The 17,618-nt window shown below is 37.9% G+C and overlaps 1 protein-coding gene across 5 annotated transcripts; it reads left to right on the forward strand.

Annotated features, from left to right (window-relative positions):
- Positions 1–3,906: 3,906 nt before the first annotated feature.
- Positions 3,907–17,607, forward strand: LOC111272537 (AN1-type zinc finger protein 2A). 5 transcript variants are annotated; one of them, XM_022854040.2, is made up of 5 exons: positions 12,965–13,212; positions 13,636–13,678; positions 13,989–14,134; positions 14,745–14,974; positions 15,307–17,607. In XM_022854040.2, exons 1-5 carry the CDS (start codon positions 13,158–13,160, stop codon positions 15,514–15,516), a joined length of 684 nt encoding a protein of 227 aa, XP_022709775.1. In that variant the 5' UTR covers positions 12,965–13,157; the 3' UTR covers positions 15,517–17,607. The 5 variants fall into 5 exon arrangements, 1 of the variants encoding a protein (XP_022709775.1); XR_015315767.1 differs by lacking the exons at positions 12,965–13,212; positions 13,636–13,678; positions 13,989–14,134; positions 14,745–14,974; positions 15,307–17,607 and adding exons at positions 4,965–4,979; positions 5,081–5,225; positions 5,443–5,678; positions 6,779–7,244; XR_002687584.1 differs by lacking the exons at positions 12,965–13,212; positions 13,636–13,678; positions 13,989–14,134; positions 14,745–14,974; positions 15,307–17,607 and adding exons at positions 3,907–3,921; positions 5,443–5,678; positions 6,779–7,244.
- Positions 17,608–17,618: the final 11 nt, after the last annotated feature.

Genomic DNA, 17,618 nt, shown 5'->3' on the forward strand with positions numbered 1-17,618 from the left:
GATGTGTTAGTAGAATCTTTTTTAGTAGAATTTTGATTAAGTGAACTACAAAACCTCGGAAAAACCTAAGCAGTCTTCTCGATCGAACCCAAGTGCACCTTTAATCTCGAATACTGAAAAACTAGAAACACCCTTCAAATTTGTGTTTTATATTTACTTCCGTGTTGTTACGGACTTTATTCAGATAAAAATATTTGTTTTTCTTAAACACTAACAGGTAGAATTAACGGACGTAATGTTTTTAAACGGAACAAAATGCGCGCGCTCTGTTAGAAACCAGAGCAGACAAGTTTGTATGTAGACAAGACATGCAGCAACAAAAAAACCGCTTACCATTGATTAGCAGAAGACAAATTTGCGTACGGTACCGAATTTCGCAACGCGGTATTGCAAGAAAAGAAACGTTTTAAATTCTGCGAGGTTTGCTAATCTGACCTAAATATTACTCCAGCAATTTTTTTCAAGGTTCTTCCAAATACTCAAAACTGCTTTGAAGCATAATAACAGCGGAGTTATTAATATTTCGAACAAAATTGTGAACCAGAAATAAATAAAAGTTAATCGTAGTTTTCTTACTTAACTTCATATGGCTGTTTGCTCTATAAGAACGGCAAGAGTCTTGTCGACCGGCGACTTATAAATAAAAAGTATCCAGAAGTTTTTGTAAATAGAAATGTATAAAACTTACTAAATTCGATAATCAATGCTATTACTATCTTTATAGGGACTACCATAAAAATACCATAACACTTTTTTATTACATAGTTCACTTATCTAGATTCCTAATTATCTCATCCAGAAGTAGCAGTACTAAAGTGCTACCCGAGTTAATATGCATGTGGTTATTTACCTAAACATATTTACTTTCATGTCATTTGCTTGATTGTATTAGAGGTATTCGATATACGCGTAGCTAAAAGAAGGTTGATGTTTTCACCATAAAGTGTCATCTAATATGGTGCCATGTCATCACTTCTAGTTAAACATTTCTTTAGTTTTAGCCTCTTAAGGCTAGCTTTGCAAACTAATTCAAAGAATCAATATGTCTTAAAGCACAACTCACTGGACATATATAGTAACGTATATATGTTGAACGATTAAGGCATCGTATGATCGTGTTTGTTGTGTAAGAAGGAAATCGTATTGTTGCAGAACATCGAAACGGTTACTATGGACTAAACAGTGTCATTGATAAATGTGTTACTTTTTGTTCAATTACGATTACTTCAATAAGATAATTCTATCTTATTAAGTTAATTCTAACTTTGAAGAACACTTTTCCAACTAAAACTTCTCAAGTAAAACACTGTTTCTGTGAGACAAAGAAATGTTTTCCTTAGAAACGATCTACGTTAACGGTTGCCTAAAGCAAATTTCAGTTCATATAATTTTAATAATTCCTATATTTAAACATTAAATGAATACTGTCAATATATATGTCTAATGTTGAATTGCTTTAAGTTAATTAAGTAAATCTCTCGCATTTTCAATACGTTGAGTTTCACCAGATCTGTTGTAAAAACCACCGCAATAACTAGGGCGTATGTTAGAGAGCAAGATAGCAAAAGAAAACTTCGTTTAAAACATCGATTTCCTTCTTTACATATAAAGAGCTACTGGTTTACTAAATTATGCAACAACATTAGATTCTCATTGACCAAAACATATGTTCAGCTACCGATGTTATCGTATTTGTCTCGATTGCCGTGTACCGCACATAGAAGGACTGAGTGATGCGTGGCTTCATCGACGGATAACTACAACGATTCCGATATTGTGCATGGCAGGTGTAAGGTTATTAGGGTGTCTAGGGTGCTTTTCAAACAACAAGGAAACAAAGGCAGACAATGAAGACAGAAATCAATACAAGAGAAAAATACGTCGTACGTCGTGCCTCAGAAAATGAATGCATCTGCTGCGTCCATGCTCACGTCATACCCGTGTCCAGTGACGCCAAATGTGCGTGTTACTTTTGACTGCCACAGACCAAATTATGGTGGGGTTGCCGACTTTTATTTTGCGATATAGTTTAATTCGTAACAACATATATCGCTCTCGTCGTGTATGACGGTAGATAGCGATGACGCAGCGTTAAACTTTTCCAGTTCGACGGCTCGAAGGAATGAATTTGTATAAGCTTCTAGATGAAATACGTTGCCTTCACAAGCAAGTTCGTTCAGCCTACGTTTTGGATAATCAACGAATTGGAGTAAAATATTAAGTAGAGAACTGGTCTGCCGTTATTATCGTGATTTCTCAAGTACTTCAACAGATTTGATTTTGTTGAATTGAAACGATGCTCCATTTAAAGACTGTATCCGTTTAATCCGTCAGAATACCGTGTAAGTTGGAAATATGGTAGACCTCTACTGTTTCGAACAAGCATTATAGGTTTTTTTTACAGTGCTTAACTTCTCCAATGTCCGAACGCATCGCCGCCCAGAAAAGACTTTTTTAAAAAAATCATCCCGGTGTCACTTTTATCGATAAGCGACTTCCGTTCTGATTTTTAATATCTGCGTAATTTTCATTCGATGGATCTCACCAACGACACAGGTTACACGGTCACACAGAGGCCATATAAATAAAGAAAATGTTTCTTTTTAAGCTTTTGCGCGTTTCTCGTTTGTCGGTGTTTTACAGAAATGCAAAATATGATGTCTCGTCATTGTTATATTTCATGCCTTCCACAGTGGCATCTTCTTCGGCGTCTATATAATTTAATGAATGAACGTTCTGCGCGTTCACTTATCCAGGACTTCTGCCGTATACTTTTTTTTGCAATCACAACATGCGGAGCACGTCATACTTTCTCGATTAGTATATTGGGTTATCTAGATTTTCTGCGTTAGCAAGGGACGTAGGCCCCCCTGGAATGAGTTACGTCTAGTGAAATCAATTTCACTTAGTAACAAACATTTCCAAGGCAAGTTGTTTAAGAGGCAAGGCGCATAGGAGATGCTCAGAGCCACCATGGGCTTCGTAAAGCCTTCGGACCTCGAATTGCCATAATCTCGTCATCGGTATCTCAAGTAGCCAAGGTAGCATTAGCTAGTCAAATTGTTACAGTCCAGATAAGGTATAACACGAAAGGATGACGAATCGGTTAGCACTTAGGCGAAAATTTCTACTCATTATTATCGATAGGCGGCTAAACGTCGGCATTTGCACTTCTCACACTCTTTAAATGGATAACTGTATTATAAAACCCTAGCTCTGGCTATCTTTAAGTATCAAGTCACTCTGCAAGCGGATAAATTGTTTAGGTTATTTTCGCAGATAGATGGTTTTCGTTTTATGTCTATAGGGGCAATGGCTAGTACTCTAGGAGCTTGCTTTGTGTTAGACAGGAATATATTATTATTATTACTTGAGAGATTATCGATTATATCCAAACAGGTTTCTTTTGCGTTAGGCCTCTGCTTCGAAAATATCCGCCCCCTCCTATCCATGTTTCTTAAGCACTTATTTCTCAGCTATCCTCTTGCGCAAATAGGTAGTGCCCTGTAGACATACATGAAAATGAACTACTATTGAATCATAAAGAGGAAATTTCGCCTCATCGCAACGGTTCTTTTCGTCGTTGATATTATGAGTCATTAGTAGGCGTATGTACAAAAGGGTTAACATGAATTCGTCGTATGATCAGTATCGTGGTATTTTGGTTAACGTGTTATTGTTTCGCTCCCATAAAATCACCTTCATGACGTGTACATGCGTGTGCAAAATAAATACTCTATTCGAAAGTATTCTCACCCAATGCAAAAAATCCGCTGAACCTTGTATCTCTAATTTTTTTAAGACTACTACGTTAAAAACAGCTATATTGTTTGTCGTTTGACGCGTTCGGCGATAGGATTTGCCGTTTAGTGATCGATAGCAATGCGGTTTCTCTTATAAACATTGTTCTTTCTCTCACAGGTTTGTTGATTGTTATCATAACGATATTCCTCGATAATTTATGTTTCTCTAACGAACGTGCACATATGTTAATGGCCGAAAACCCGATAAATATACTATGTTTTAAAATTGCATAATCTGTAAAGACCTGATAATACAAAGGTTTTCACTGACTGATCGCCAATACAAACTTATCTTGCTCCCTTTCCACTTTTTATTCGAGATTCCGCCACTATCTATAGCTATACGCTTTTCTATTACCATCGAGACATGCACTCGTGACGCTGGCGACGAATTGTCATGAAAAAAAAATCAAACGAATCTTCCGCGAATCCTACGTTCCTTCCCAGAAACGTGATTTGCAAAATAACAAGTAAAACAGCGTTATCATATCGCATTAGTTGTCGAAAACATAAACGTATATTGAATCGATCATGTTCTGTTCACAGATAATAATGGCCCAAAGAGAAATCAAAAGCGGCTAGGGGGCGGAACGATTTAATCTCGAAGCAAGTGAGCAGATGAGCGGTCTCAAAACGATCGCTCTTGATAGGTGACTCAAAGCTGAACCGCAAATTACCGTAACCAGTCGATCTAGTTAGCGGACGTTAAACTTAGATTTGTAGATTCTTAGCCGGCGTCTCTTTACGGGTCACTTGTCAATAATTGCCTGTGATTACATTTGAGCAGGATAGTTTTAACGCATCCCTATCATACATGTAAACCTGGCCATATAACATTATTGCAACAGCTTAAGAACGCACTTTGTCAGCCTTACTTCTTTTTCTTACTGGTATTTTAGTGCATCTGCCTCGACTTTAATCGTCTGAAGTCTTGCGTAAAATATTCGGGACAGATCAGCCGGTGCCGCCAAAGTGCAATCACAATTCTGATCTCTTTCCTTTTTGGGCCGGCATGCTTGTTTTATCCAGTAGAATCCTTTTTGCTAATTTTAATACTAACAGCAAGACTTAATCGGATATGGATAGCTACATTCGAAGGAACAACAAACAGTAGACCTACAATAACGGAAAGCACATACCTATAGTACGAAAAAAATAGGTTTCCTTTTTGACAAGGTAAAAAACATGATTCCAGTGAAGTAAATACTATTACAACTCTGAGCTTACTTTTTTAATTGTTGGCTAATGTTTTCGAATAATAGATTGATTCGTTGCAGTTATCTACCCTGAATACAACAGGCAGGCGCGTCAGTAACCCATAATAATACAGTCATTTGAAGAGGCCTTGCTGGTATTCCTATCGTCTCTTCGCTCTCATTTGGCGCCAACTCAATCGCTACTTAGCGCTACAATATGATTAACGTTAGCATACCAGTATTAATTTACCATTGACTGTTCGTTCGTCTGGTACTGCTTACGTACTTTGTGACTTGTCGTGTGTCCGTTTGTTAATGTGTCTGTGTGCCTGCCTGAGTAACCACGTACGTCGCGGCAAGATTTTCCCAGTCTGTCAAGCCGTACAAGTTGCTATTGGACTACACTTTATCACGCAGACCCTTGCTCGTATCTGTGCTAACAGGTAACATTACAGTAGGGAAGCAAAGAGAGGGCGTCATTCCTACGTAACTAACTTGCCGTTCCCTACCCTCTCCACGCGACCAAAGCCGCTGCTGCGTCGACCTGGGCCATATTGAGTGAGGGGACACCATTATGACGCTGTCTACACTTACTACGCAGATGCTAGCAGATATAAGGCAGCTGTCGGAAGCGCAAGACCACACACTCGCTACGAGAGATTCTCTTTGTGAAAAAACAGTAAGTACCACGTTGTTACTTTGCTAAAGAAATATTTGCAATGCATAGAGTGTTTTGGTTATAATGTAGCGATCAAAACCTACCTCTGAATCTGTGCCATTCCAGTATCAAGCGAATTTTATGCTCGTAGTCGTCCAACACGGAACCAGTGTTTAATTGAATTTGCCCTTATCGAATAATCGGTTTTAAATCGGTGGCGCTAAAACTGAGATTCAAGACAGCTCCTTGAGATGTGCTTGTTGTAAAGTTAGTGCCCGTCTGTACTAGACGTCGGGGTACAGCAATCTAATTAATGAATTCGCGGCACTTAAACCACATGAGATCAGTAGAAGTCTACAGCCTCCGCATCATTTTTGGACCTAACCCTAAACTGCCATTTAGTTAATGTCTAAACGTCTTGCCATGATAGTCAGTCCTGACGGTCTACTATATTGTCCATATCAAAGATATGGTTGGAAAGAGCAATATAACGGGTCAATAGCCCAGCTCATGCACGTAAACGGCGACTGGTCAATTTGTCTTCTGTTGACGATTGTCTTGGTCTATTTAGTTGTTTCTTATAATAGCTATTCAAGTTAGATTAATAATAACTCTCGCGTAGAAATTCATACAACCGTGTGTCACGCCAATCCTCATTTAACAGCATCGGTTACGTAGTAGCTCAGTGGACGAAGCTCGGCTAGGGACACACGGTAACTGGGATGAGTTGAAGTGTTACTGATTTAAGCGTTGACTCATATCTACATATCATTTCAACCGCTTCGGTTAAACCCATCTAGAGAATCGTTTTTCGTGTTTTTATGTCCAGTACTTAAGCCGACAGACATACCTTTGGATGACTGGCTGGTTTCCAGCGTGAAATGGAGTGTACCTACGCTTAAATTCGAATATGGACCACGACGTGTTTAGCAGAAAAACACGCGAGTGGTGTGTAAAGTTGTGTTCTGTGCAGAAGGCCACCACGTTGCCTTGGAATGTATCAGTTTCTTAAAATAATTAAGTTAATACGTTATGGATAATTCTTCGATAAGTATGTACAGAGATCGTATATAACTTTTTAATTTGCACTACTTTATCCACTAACCACTCTTTTCCTATAGATAATTACAGGTCGAAGAAAAGGCTCACATTATGAACGAGAAGTGCAACTGTCAGGCCAGCGGCCATTGCACTTGTGGGGACAAGTGTGACTGCAGCAAAAAGGGTTCACCAGGAGCCAAGCGCTTCAGCTGCAAGTGTGGTGACAACTGTCTGTGCGGTAATGATTGCCAATGCGACAAGTAGACACGTACTTGATCAACGCTTACCCTTTTTAATGGAACGATATAATTATGCTGGAGAATCACCTTGCCGAGCATGAACATTGCAAGGCGGGACGTGCGACAATGGGGCACATTGGCTATCGATATATTGTTATTATTATTATGATTTGATCACGGAACTTATTAATTGATAACATTACCAGCCTACTATTCTGGTTGGTGGGCATCGGGGGTATGCCAGTGTGTATCTGAAACACGGTTGAATAAAATTATATCGAAATGCGTATATAAACACATATACATATTCGGACGTGTGCTTATTTGGCTTTTGCTGAGATAAACCGTTTAGGGGATGTCAAGTACATGATTCTACATTGCTCCAGCACCGTAAAAAGCGTCCATCAAAAGAGGTTTTTTAAAACTGTACTTTACGAGTATGTTAGTTTCGGATTTTTACTATGATCACAGTAGCCTTTAATTTGATCACTTCCTCTATCTCTTATCCAGGACTAGGGCGTATTTAGACCTCGTGTATATAGTACTTGATAAAATATACGGTAACTTTTTCGCCTAAAGCGAGTATATATCTTTATCTAGTAAATATATGTTTTGTGCAGGCACGAGAATGGTATTGAGTCAAATAAAAATCCCAGATTTCCCAGAAGCAAAGCATGCAATCCTACCATGCAGGACATCAATAGACGCTAGAAAAATCCAGTGCATTAAGTACGCTTTTGTCTTTACTTTTTCTTATGCTTCCAGCAAAAACAGCTGCTTTTAAAGTTCAATTCATTTTGTTGATTATTTACTAATATCATACTGCTTGTTTCCGCCAAGGCCACCTTTTAGCCAAATCTTAATTGGAAATATACTTGTCAGTGTAACAGTTTCCCACATACAGAAATAACTGAATTTAGACGCAAATGTTATAGAAACTGATACAATTAACGATCTTGATTGGATGAACCGTTTGACGCCTCGGCAAGCCGGGATATACGAAATGTATAACCTATATGTATTCCCTATATCCATTAATCAAACTCAAATCATGTTGCGTTATTCTCTCAATAGAAATAAAGGTCTGCATTTGACTAGATATTCAAATGAGGCGGAGAAAGCAATAACCAGATGCAACGGAGGCGATCTGTGGTTCGCCTCATTACGACGAATAGAGTTCAAATCAAAGTCCTAATTTAGCAATCGGTGATGACACAGTTATGTATTCAACTCGCTTGCTCTATTTAGACATATTGGCCATTTTGGCCAGTAAGCAGAGTCATCGATGTTCGAAAGTAGGGTCATTATCACTACGGGTATGAAATCTGCATTATGATGATTTATCTTCGGTAGAAGAGATGGTTTATTTAAGCGGCGGCGGCAGGTATTGCAAAGAAACACGTTCCAAAAATCAATTTCATTCAGGTACTATCGTAAACAGCATTAGCAATAAACTGAACACATTATTGACTTAAGGGTGAGGTAGATCAAAGTTCTAAAATAACCAATAATTTCTCTTTGAAACAATCACCACCACACTCCAAGGGTTGAGACCACTTCAAAAATGTTCGCCCTCTGAAAATCTCTGTTATAAAAACACACACTTCGCTTTAATGTTAGTTATTAATATCGTAACCCTTGGGACACAATGTGGCTAATTGGTAGTCTTGTGTATTCGTTTTGATTATCAACATAAACATGACGGGGCAAAATTACGACAGTGTTTTAGAGCTAAAATACAATCGCAATGAAGGCTTAACCATTACATTGAGATGACTTTCACACCATTTCAATAAAACCTCCCTCTGCGTACCCGTGCACTGTCATTGTTTTTCTATAAGAATACGTACGAAAATAAGTGTAGAGAAGCACGCTTGTGACAAGTTTGCGAAAAGGAGTTGTTGTGGGTCCGCTCGACCTCTTTATGCTAAAGCTCAGTTTTGCCATGTTGAAACAACTAATTCGGATAGTAGTATCTGAAATGATTTAATGAGCCAGTATGTAGTAGCTCAACCAGGCCTTACCTTTATCACAGCAATCAAACGAGCTAATATATTTCCAATATCAAGAACGTGCTTGCTTGCCCATCCAAATAGATGACTGCATTAAGCCAAAAACTGCAAACCATTTAACAAGCAAATTAATAAATCACGAACTAATACTCAAGTATTTTATCAATAATGGCTTTTTAGCGCCAAGCAGCATCCCATCTCAGTCTTACTTGGGTATGATTGAACCCGCCGCTCATAAGGGTGCCTTATACTTATGAATTGTATCCGCTTGTGGAAGCCCACTAGTAACGAACAGATCAGACAGCCGAGATGCATCAAAGGCTACGTACTAATAATAATGGAAAAATTCCGTGAAAATATGCTGCAGATTTCATTTTTGTATAAACATTTTCCAACAATGGCACCTGGTATACTGAAACGGAATAGCCGAGATTTTGCTTTGCAAACGTTACAGCCAGACTGTCGTGGTGAATTAGGCACAGTTTGTCTGGCTTAAAGGGCTTAGAATCACGACAAGTATTTCCGCGATCAACAGCGGTCCGTCGATAAACCTAGACACAACGAGACCATGAAATTTTTGGAGAGTCATTGGCTGCGGGTGCAAAACTCTAAAAGCGGTAGACAGCCTGCCGCACTCATAATTACTGTAATATTTGAAATCTCCGTGCAGTATAGTACGTACGGGAATGAAACGGCACATGTAATCAATAAATTTGAATGCAATAATACTACTACTACTGCTACGGAAATTAATAGTACATTTTTCTACAGGTGTTCCATAACAGTCAAGCTCAGCCAACAACGGCTGGATGAGAATAAGCATCTTCTAAGTGGAGAAGGAACGGCGTGACAAGCATTTATTAAAATGAAAACAAATTTTTTGGCCTACACTGCACCGAATCGCATTGCGTTCGAGATACCATGTGGGAGAATTCTTCACCTCAGTAAAATCTCAGTTCAACGACGAAGAGAGCAAAACAACGCTGTTAGCGTATATGTACACGCAGTTTGAGCCCGCATTCTGTGTGAAAGAAGGGTCCTGAATGTTTCCGCAAACCAGCGTCAGCATCTGGAGGGTTCGTTCTTCTGAAAAAGAATTAACTAAAAGAAATGGCTAAAAACTTTAAATTTTTCTGAAAATACAGACCATGGTTTATATTGAACGATGTTCCTACTAACTTTCCTAACTGCTTTTACTAAGGTTCCTAAAAACCTATAGTTCTTCATATTTAATGATTTCGAAAATTCACTGCCTCTTTCGGTTTACTGTGTGTATGGAAAAGCAAAATGCAATTTAAAGTAAGCTTGTCTATCATACCACTCACATTTGAGCACCCAGTGCCTATGAAGTTAATTTATGCAGCTACTCGTAAAATAAGGCTAAGCCTCCTAGTATATCACCTATCACCTAGCTACCTAGTATATATATATATATATATATATAGACAAAAGTTGTTCCATATTAACAATAATCTATACGAAAATATCACTTTTATTTTGTACAGTAAGCGGCAATACAGGTATTCAGCTGATATTGGCTACATGGCACGCCTCGTGATAAATGTAGACATTGCTTTCTGTGTTATCAGCAAATTACGCTATATTATTAAATTCATGCGTACTAATATATTAAAGCCCGGCGGATCCGCATAAAGGAGAACGCAGACATTATTGTTAGCAGTGTTTCTTCAAGGAAAATGCTTGGCTTAACCTACCATTATTACTGAACGATCCTACTGAAATACCAAGTAACAGACAACGAAATCCCAGATAATCGAACGACTGAAGTTGAGCAAAAATGCAGAAGGAAGCTCGCTCAATCGGCACGCAAGCATTCACTGCATCAACTGATTTATATTAGAAATCAGCGGCTCGATAAAATTATTTAAACACGACGTTCTGCTTTAAGGTAAAACTGGAGCAGAAAATCGCCGAAGTTTATAAATAGGCTCTGATTACTTTTTATAACTATTTTCTATTGCTTCCTGATAACTTTTATAGCCATTTGTTGCAAAGTGTCCTCGACAGTTTCAACGTAAAAGGCTCCTGATGCTGGTGTGATAAAATATGATGATCCGTATTCAATTTTTTTTTGTATTGGTAGACCCTCATGTGTGAGTTTAAGTAAAATAAGTAAATTATATTGTTCCCATCATAGCGATTATAGCGTGTAAATACTTGACTGCCGTTTGTCCCTTGTCATGTTACCATTTATCTTTTATAAACAATTTTGTCTTTGTTTCAGCCAAAGATGAGGTCTTGGCTACCCCCGAGTAAGTCGCGGGAACTTACTTTGTCTAACATGTCGTTGATTCCACGCCACGCCATTTGCTGGCCTTCTAAGTCGAAATTCCATTAAACGTAACCGAAGAGCTTTTAAATTATGAGCGTTACTTGAAGGCAAAGTTTAGCAATATTAGTTAAATCATTGGGCAGAGCCGAGCAAGACCAAACATCATAGCGATCTCAACTATATCGGCCAACAGCGACCTTGTGTCATTGGAACCGTAGATATCTCAAACAGAATTCACTAACGTACTATCGACTCGAGTAGCAGACATAGTATTACTCGCAAGCTGCACTTTGTTGGACTGAAAGGGATATTAGCCAACAAAAAAATCACTAAATCAGTACTTTATGTCCAGCCTAGAGCTTCGACAAACGACAAAATCGGCTAATCTTTGTCGCATCTGGATTGAATAAACAATCGTTTTTGCTTCCGATTGTAGTCCTTTTTTTGGTTCTTTCAGATGTATAAAGTAGATGCCTGGCATTTTAGACCATCTACCTAATTTTCGCGCAAAATTGATGGATCTAGAAATTTGACCATGCATATTTATATATACATGGAAACGGAAAGTGTATATCAGTTTCTGCAGCAACTAGCAATAGATAAAAAGTGGAATTTTACTATTCATTCAAATTATTAGGAATGGCTTGAACCAGTCAAAACTATTCATAAAGTATAATCCTCAGCAATCTGGCCACAAGTAGTTCATACCTATGATCAACGAGGAGATCACAAAGGTGAACACGTTGAAATCTTTAGTAATTGCGATTTACTCCTTATAATAACGGGGGTATTTATCGATAATTTCACATTGACATATCGAAACGGACAATCTTATAATATTCATTAAAAAAAGTAATATTTTAAGAGAAAATAAAGTTCTCTATAGATCAGCTTGATATTCCCCCTGATTCTATGGTAGTCTATGGTAACCTAAAGGTTAAAAAAGACATGCTATCGAAAAATATCAAATGCATCGGTACCGCATTAGCTTATGTTTAGAGCAGTTTAGGTAGCTTTTTAATGAAACTAATAGATTACTCTTTTCTCGTGACCGTTACTGAAAAAAAACTCAGGTTCAATGGAAAAATACTAACTTCATAAATTTAGAGTTACAAGACAGCAAAATAACAGGTTTTAATTTTGGTCTTTTGTATTTTTCATGCAGCAGACGATGCTGTGTTAAACGACTGAAGTAGCTTGAGTAATCTGGTACATTTTTTGAATAGTGCACTACCCTACTTGTAAAGAGTACGATGGCGTTCTCAAACGCAAATAACTAGTGGTCGTAGCAAATAAAAAAAAAAACCATTGATAGTTGTATACGGATTGCTTCAAAAAGTTTAAAGATAATAATACGTAGACGGTAGTGTCTAACTGGAGTGTCTTCTAGATAGCCTAAGAAAAAATCATCAGAGATTTTTCAGTGGTTCTTCATTTTGTTTTGTATCATCCAATTTGGCGGGATCGTAGATTGCTACAAAACTAAAAAAGGAATGGGACGTTGCAGGTTGTACAATAAATATGATTGCAACTATTTCTCCAACCCAACTTTCAACATAGTCTTTCACTCAAATATGAAACCCCTAAGTATTTATCATTTTCAACATAATAATCGAGAGTAGGCTGTCATTTAACTCTGATTGTTTTCCCGCCGAACAATTCAAATTTTTCTACTCCGGGAACAGTATCGGGCAACCCATGTGCACCATACGAGTCGTTGGGTTTTAACAACAACTAACGATGAGCAAGCTCATTAGAAATCAGCTGACTCACAGAAGTATCAGGAAGAGTACAGATTGTTCACATTCGGTTCAAATATAAGCCCGCCCTTATCACAGTGACGAATAATTCGTTTGTGCGTGTGCGGTACTTTGATTGTTTCGCGATTTGCAGTTCAGAAGTCAAGCACATTAAAATGGAGTTTCCACATCTGGGCGACCATTGCTCGGAGTCTTCGTGCAACATACTCGGTATGAATACGAAACAAACATTTCCCATATGAGACATATTACCCGTCTGCTGTAACAAAACATGACAGGACGATGGGTGCCCCCTATCAAAACGGTATTGAAACTGTTCACGAAGCGCAAACGTTATTTTGTTCGCATTGAGCCATTTAGCGCTCACTTTGCCGAACATGTACAGATAGTAGATGCATACGAATTGCAAATTGTGACGATTTGGAAATTAGAAAGGCGAGAAAACATCAGAGGAACACAGATTAAAAGAACACAAAGGGGTTGGCTCCGTCTATCTATGCATTTATCTAGATATATACGAAGACGTCGGGATTTAATTTAATGCAAATATTCGATGTTTTAAAATAAACTTATTAAGCACAAAATTATGAGCCATGAGCAACATAGCTAACATAACGGCTGTGTTTATTACAGATTTTCTCCCAATAAAGTGCGACGCTTGTAAGAAGGTGTTTTGGTGGGTAACAAATCTTTTATGATTTTTTATATAATGTAGAGAATTCGAACCTTTCATAGCTTATTGTTGTTAGCTGGCTAACCTTTGGAGTTTTAAAGTTTTGGGGAAGATTAGCTGGTAGGTTATACGGAATTCTATCAGCAGCTATATTATTATGTGAAGTGAGCTCCTATGAGATGATCACAAACCACCTCATGTTGCGGCTAGGTCGAAGCTATGCATCATTAATTCATTTAGCAGAACCTATAATCGAAGAATAAACTGCCTGCGACATTACTTATAACTAGTGAAAGTCTCATGAAAATTACAGCCTCGATCACTTCGCTTACACATCACACAACTGTTCACAAGGCCACCTTGGAGATGTACAGGTGCCTGTGTGTCCACTTTGCAGTTGTCCCGTGTCGGGATTTCGGCCCGGAGATCCACCAGATATCGCTGTCTCGCAACATATTGGTAAGTTTAACAGCTAACCACAAGTCAATGCGAAAAAATACTTCTATGCACTATGCAAAGTGCTCCCAAGATGTAATGATTCCTCTACTTGCACACGAAAAGATGTCATGAAAAAATAAAATACGACCACTTAAAAAAGCTGTACAATTTAAACGAGATTAGATTACTTAAGGTTAAAGGTAAGATATAATTACAACAATATCTACAAAATCATCATGCAGTCCATTTAAAAAACAAGACTGTATTTAACAAGGTCTTGCTAAATAGTTTTGCTTCCGAACTCACAGAGTCGCAATCTTACAAAGAGTTTCCTTAGATCTTATAATTTGTGGAAGGTAAAAAACGCACAAAGTAGGTTTTTGAAAACTAAATTTATCGGAACTCGGTTGGAGGTGCAATTTGATTTCTTTGATAATGGTAAGCATGCCTTCCGCCAGCGTAAATGTTGCGGACGTTGCATCAACCTTTACTAATGTATAGGTAAATAATAATTATTATTGTTATCATTACTACTTTTTGTGATGTTTCAATATTAAGCTCTTCCATATTTCCTGAATCATAGTGTATACGTAGCTGTTACACGAATCGCTATTTTATAATGCGTCAACAGATAACATGTGTAGAAATTCGACAACAAAAGTATACACGAACCGATGTTCAGCGCATCAGTGTAAGAAGAAGGAGATGATCCCAATTCGATGTGATCAATGCCGTAGAAATTTTTGCTTGAAGCATCGACACCCGTCCGACCATGAATGTCGTCCGCATTCATTAAAGGCAGCTTCGGCTAGATCACAGAAACAGGAAAAGGCTGTTCAGGCAGCTCTCGAACGACAGATGGTGAGGATCTTCTTACCTTATTCAAGAAGAAGTATTTTTCCTTGATATTGTAAGAATTGAGCCGGTAATGCATGAGATTGGCTTAAACAAATGTGATTTTAAAAGTGTAAAGCCCTAACTATTTAGGTTAAAATCGTCAATTTTTAAAAAATCGAGCATCACTGCATTCAATCTTCAAACAAAAGTTCGCTTAAACACCAACAAAAATGTTGTACTATGGCATATGCTAATACTATCATAAAATGAGCCACACTGGGTCTATCAGATGTAAGATTTATGTCTGAAAATGTTTTCCACTATCTCTCATATCGTATTTCCGTTGATATTTATAGCGCGAAGACGAACAATTGGCGCGCGCCCTTCAAGCTTCACTAAACGAATCAACTAGCCATCACACAGCGACATCAGGTGAAGCAGCGAGTCGACAATCGACCGGTCGAAAGAAAATGCGTAGTCCCTCCCGCGATGGCCAGCGTCCGCTTTCTTGCGCGACAGCACCACCGTCATCTACGGTCGATCAGCCTGGTTGCACAATCAATTGAAAACAAACACTACTGCGCAGAATGTATTTTGATACAGCAAACATCTAATAACTATCCGAAAAAGAAAATATCGTTCTTACCTTGCTTTGACCGACGCGCTCGTTTCTCTATAGTCTTCTATCTGCCTGCAATTCCTGCTTCCTCTAATTTATTGTACTTAAAAGAAGCAGACATTATTAACCGAAATGCAACCACCAAAAACCTTAACGATTTTCGATCAAAATGCTGCTACTCCAATGTTATAGAGAAATATAGCAATAATAGAAACATGAATACGAATTATGCGCAGCCTTCTCCTCAACTTTTAAAAATGTCATAGCAAAATTAGGATATTGTTAATAATAGGGTTGTAAATTACAACAATCTCTAACTGACAAAGCGGACCGCTTAGGGTAAAGATGAAGCCCGCATAATGTACTCAATGGGTTCCATTGTATTGTAGCGGATATTTGAATTTACAGGTGATATACTATAACATCTGTACATAAAAATATCATTAAGATAGTACGGATGCTTTTAACAACGCAGTGGTGTCATGGAATGAGTGAGCAGAACAGCGTTGATCGATTGCATCAGTAGGTTTATTGCCTACGAGCACATCTATTTATGTGCCTGGATGTGCCCTTATGTGAACACCTCATGTGGCCAAATAAGCTGCAATGGCTGACCGTTTGTGTACCTTTTGAACACGTTCCTATCAATTGAATGGGAGTATATTAGATTTATGGGTCAGTCTCTTATTTATTAACCCAGGCACTTGTTCGAGTTCATTTTTCAGATTGGCTTATCACATAATCAATGAATGTATATATATAGTATGGTTGCGGTATTAGTATTTGTTTGGTTCGGTATGCTTTCATCTTTTTTTTTCCCGTTGTTACGGTCGTTTACCTTTTTATGCATGCTAAACTCTTCGAATAGATAATATATTGTATGACTAATATATCTAATATGTTACGTGAAATCTCCGTTATTTTCGCATGATGTATGAAAATTGATTTTTTCGGGGTACTGCTGCTGATATTTTCACAGCAGCCCATCATTTGGGACTTCGTTCGAATGGTAATGGGGAAGTATGCACTATGACAAAAGAACAGTCGTTGAAACATGTGTAGATTAAACTCGTCACAGAACGCGACCCATTTTCTTAAAAATGCAAGGATCGAAAATATCTTCATATTTGCCAACAAGCAGGCATGTGTTTAAAATAATTTGTGAGGCACAATCTGATCATTCGATACAGTGCAGACCTCATCCCCCGTCTACCTCACTATTCGACAAGCGACGAATCGATATTGTTGCCTTAAGGATCGACATAGGCCTAATGCCTGAACTATTTGAAGAGCACACAAAACAATATCAACTACAAACGAGTGAGACAGAAGTTTTATCATTAACGATGGAAAAAAGATTTAGTAATTTCAGTAAACCGAACCAAATCACCATATCGGCTGCTATAGAAAACAAACATCGAATTATTTTTCCTATGATGGTGTTTTCCAACGAATTATCTGAGCAGGATAGGAAATACTGTATATTGCTGTTAATAAGGTACTACTGCATAACGACATAGTATAAATGATGATAACGAAGATAAGCAGTCGATGAGATAATGAATAATGCGAATCAGTTGCATGAATGGTAGCAGTGAGAAGTCTATGAACCATCTATTATATAAGTAGCATGCACAATACGTAGAGGAAAGGTAACGATAATGACAAGGACAACTACTTAGATTACTATTGATTTTATAGTCCGTTTTGATGTTTAGATTATGTATGACCGGATGGCCTATAGTTCATCTAGGACGCTAGTTTTCGAGCAAGTGTATAATTCCATAGAGACCATAGATGGTTAATTGATAGACTATGTTTAACTGAAACACAATAGCCGTAGAAGCCGAAGAATGTGAATCTTGAAAGAGCATTCCGGTCAAAAAGCATGATGGAGAACTGACGTTTTATCTGAGAAAGAACAAATTGTGTGATATCGATATCGCGGTGTTTATACGGAAAATACGATTCAAGAGAGCATTAATTCGTACAGTGTATATTAAAAATAACATAAATAAAACGCTTGTATATTATAAAATGTGTAATTCT

This window comes from Varroa jacobsoni, unplaced genomic scaffold (assembly GCF_002532875.2).
Source record: "Varroa jacobsoni isolate VJ856 unplaced genomic scaffold, vjacob_1.0 contig02544, whole genome shotgun sequence".
Classification (NCBI taxonomy): domain Eukaryota; kingdom Metazoa; phylum Arthropoda; class Arachnida; order Mesostigmata; family Varroidae; genus Varroa; species Varroa jacobsoni.

Excerpts from the sequence above, each read along its gene's own strand:
- LOC111272537 (XM_022854040.2), top strand. The coding sequence starts at position 13,158 with ATGGAGTTTCCACATCTGGGCGACCATTGCTCGGAGTCTTCGTGCAAC. Across the intron at positions 13,213-13,635 it reads GTCTTCGTGCAACATACTCG|ATTTTCTCCCAATAAAGTGC; the intron begins GTATGAATACGA and ends TGTTTATTACAG. Across the intron at positions 14,135-14,744 it reads CGCTGTCTCGCAACATATTG|ATAACATGTGTAGAAATTCG; the intron begins GTAAGTTTAACA and ends ATGCGTCAACAG.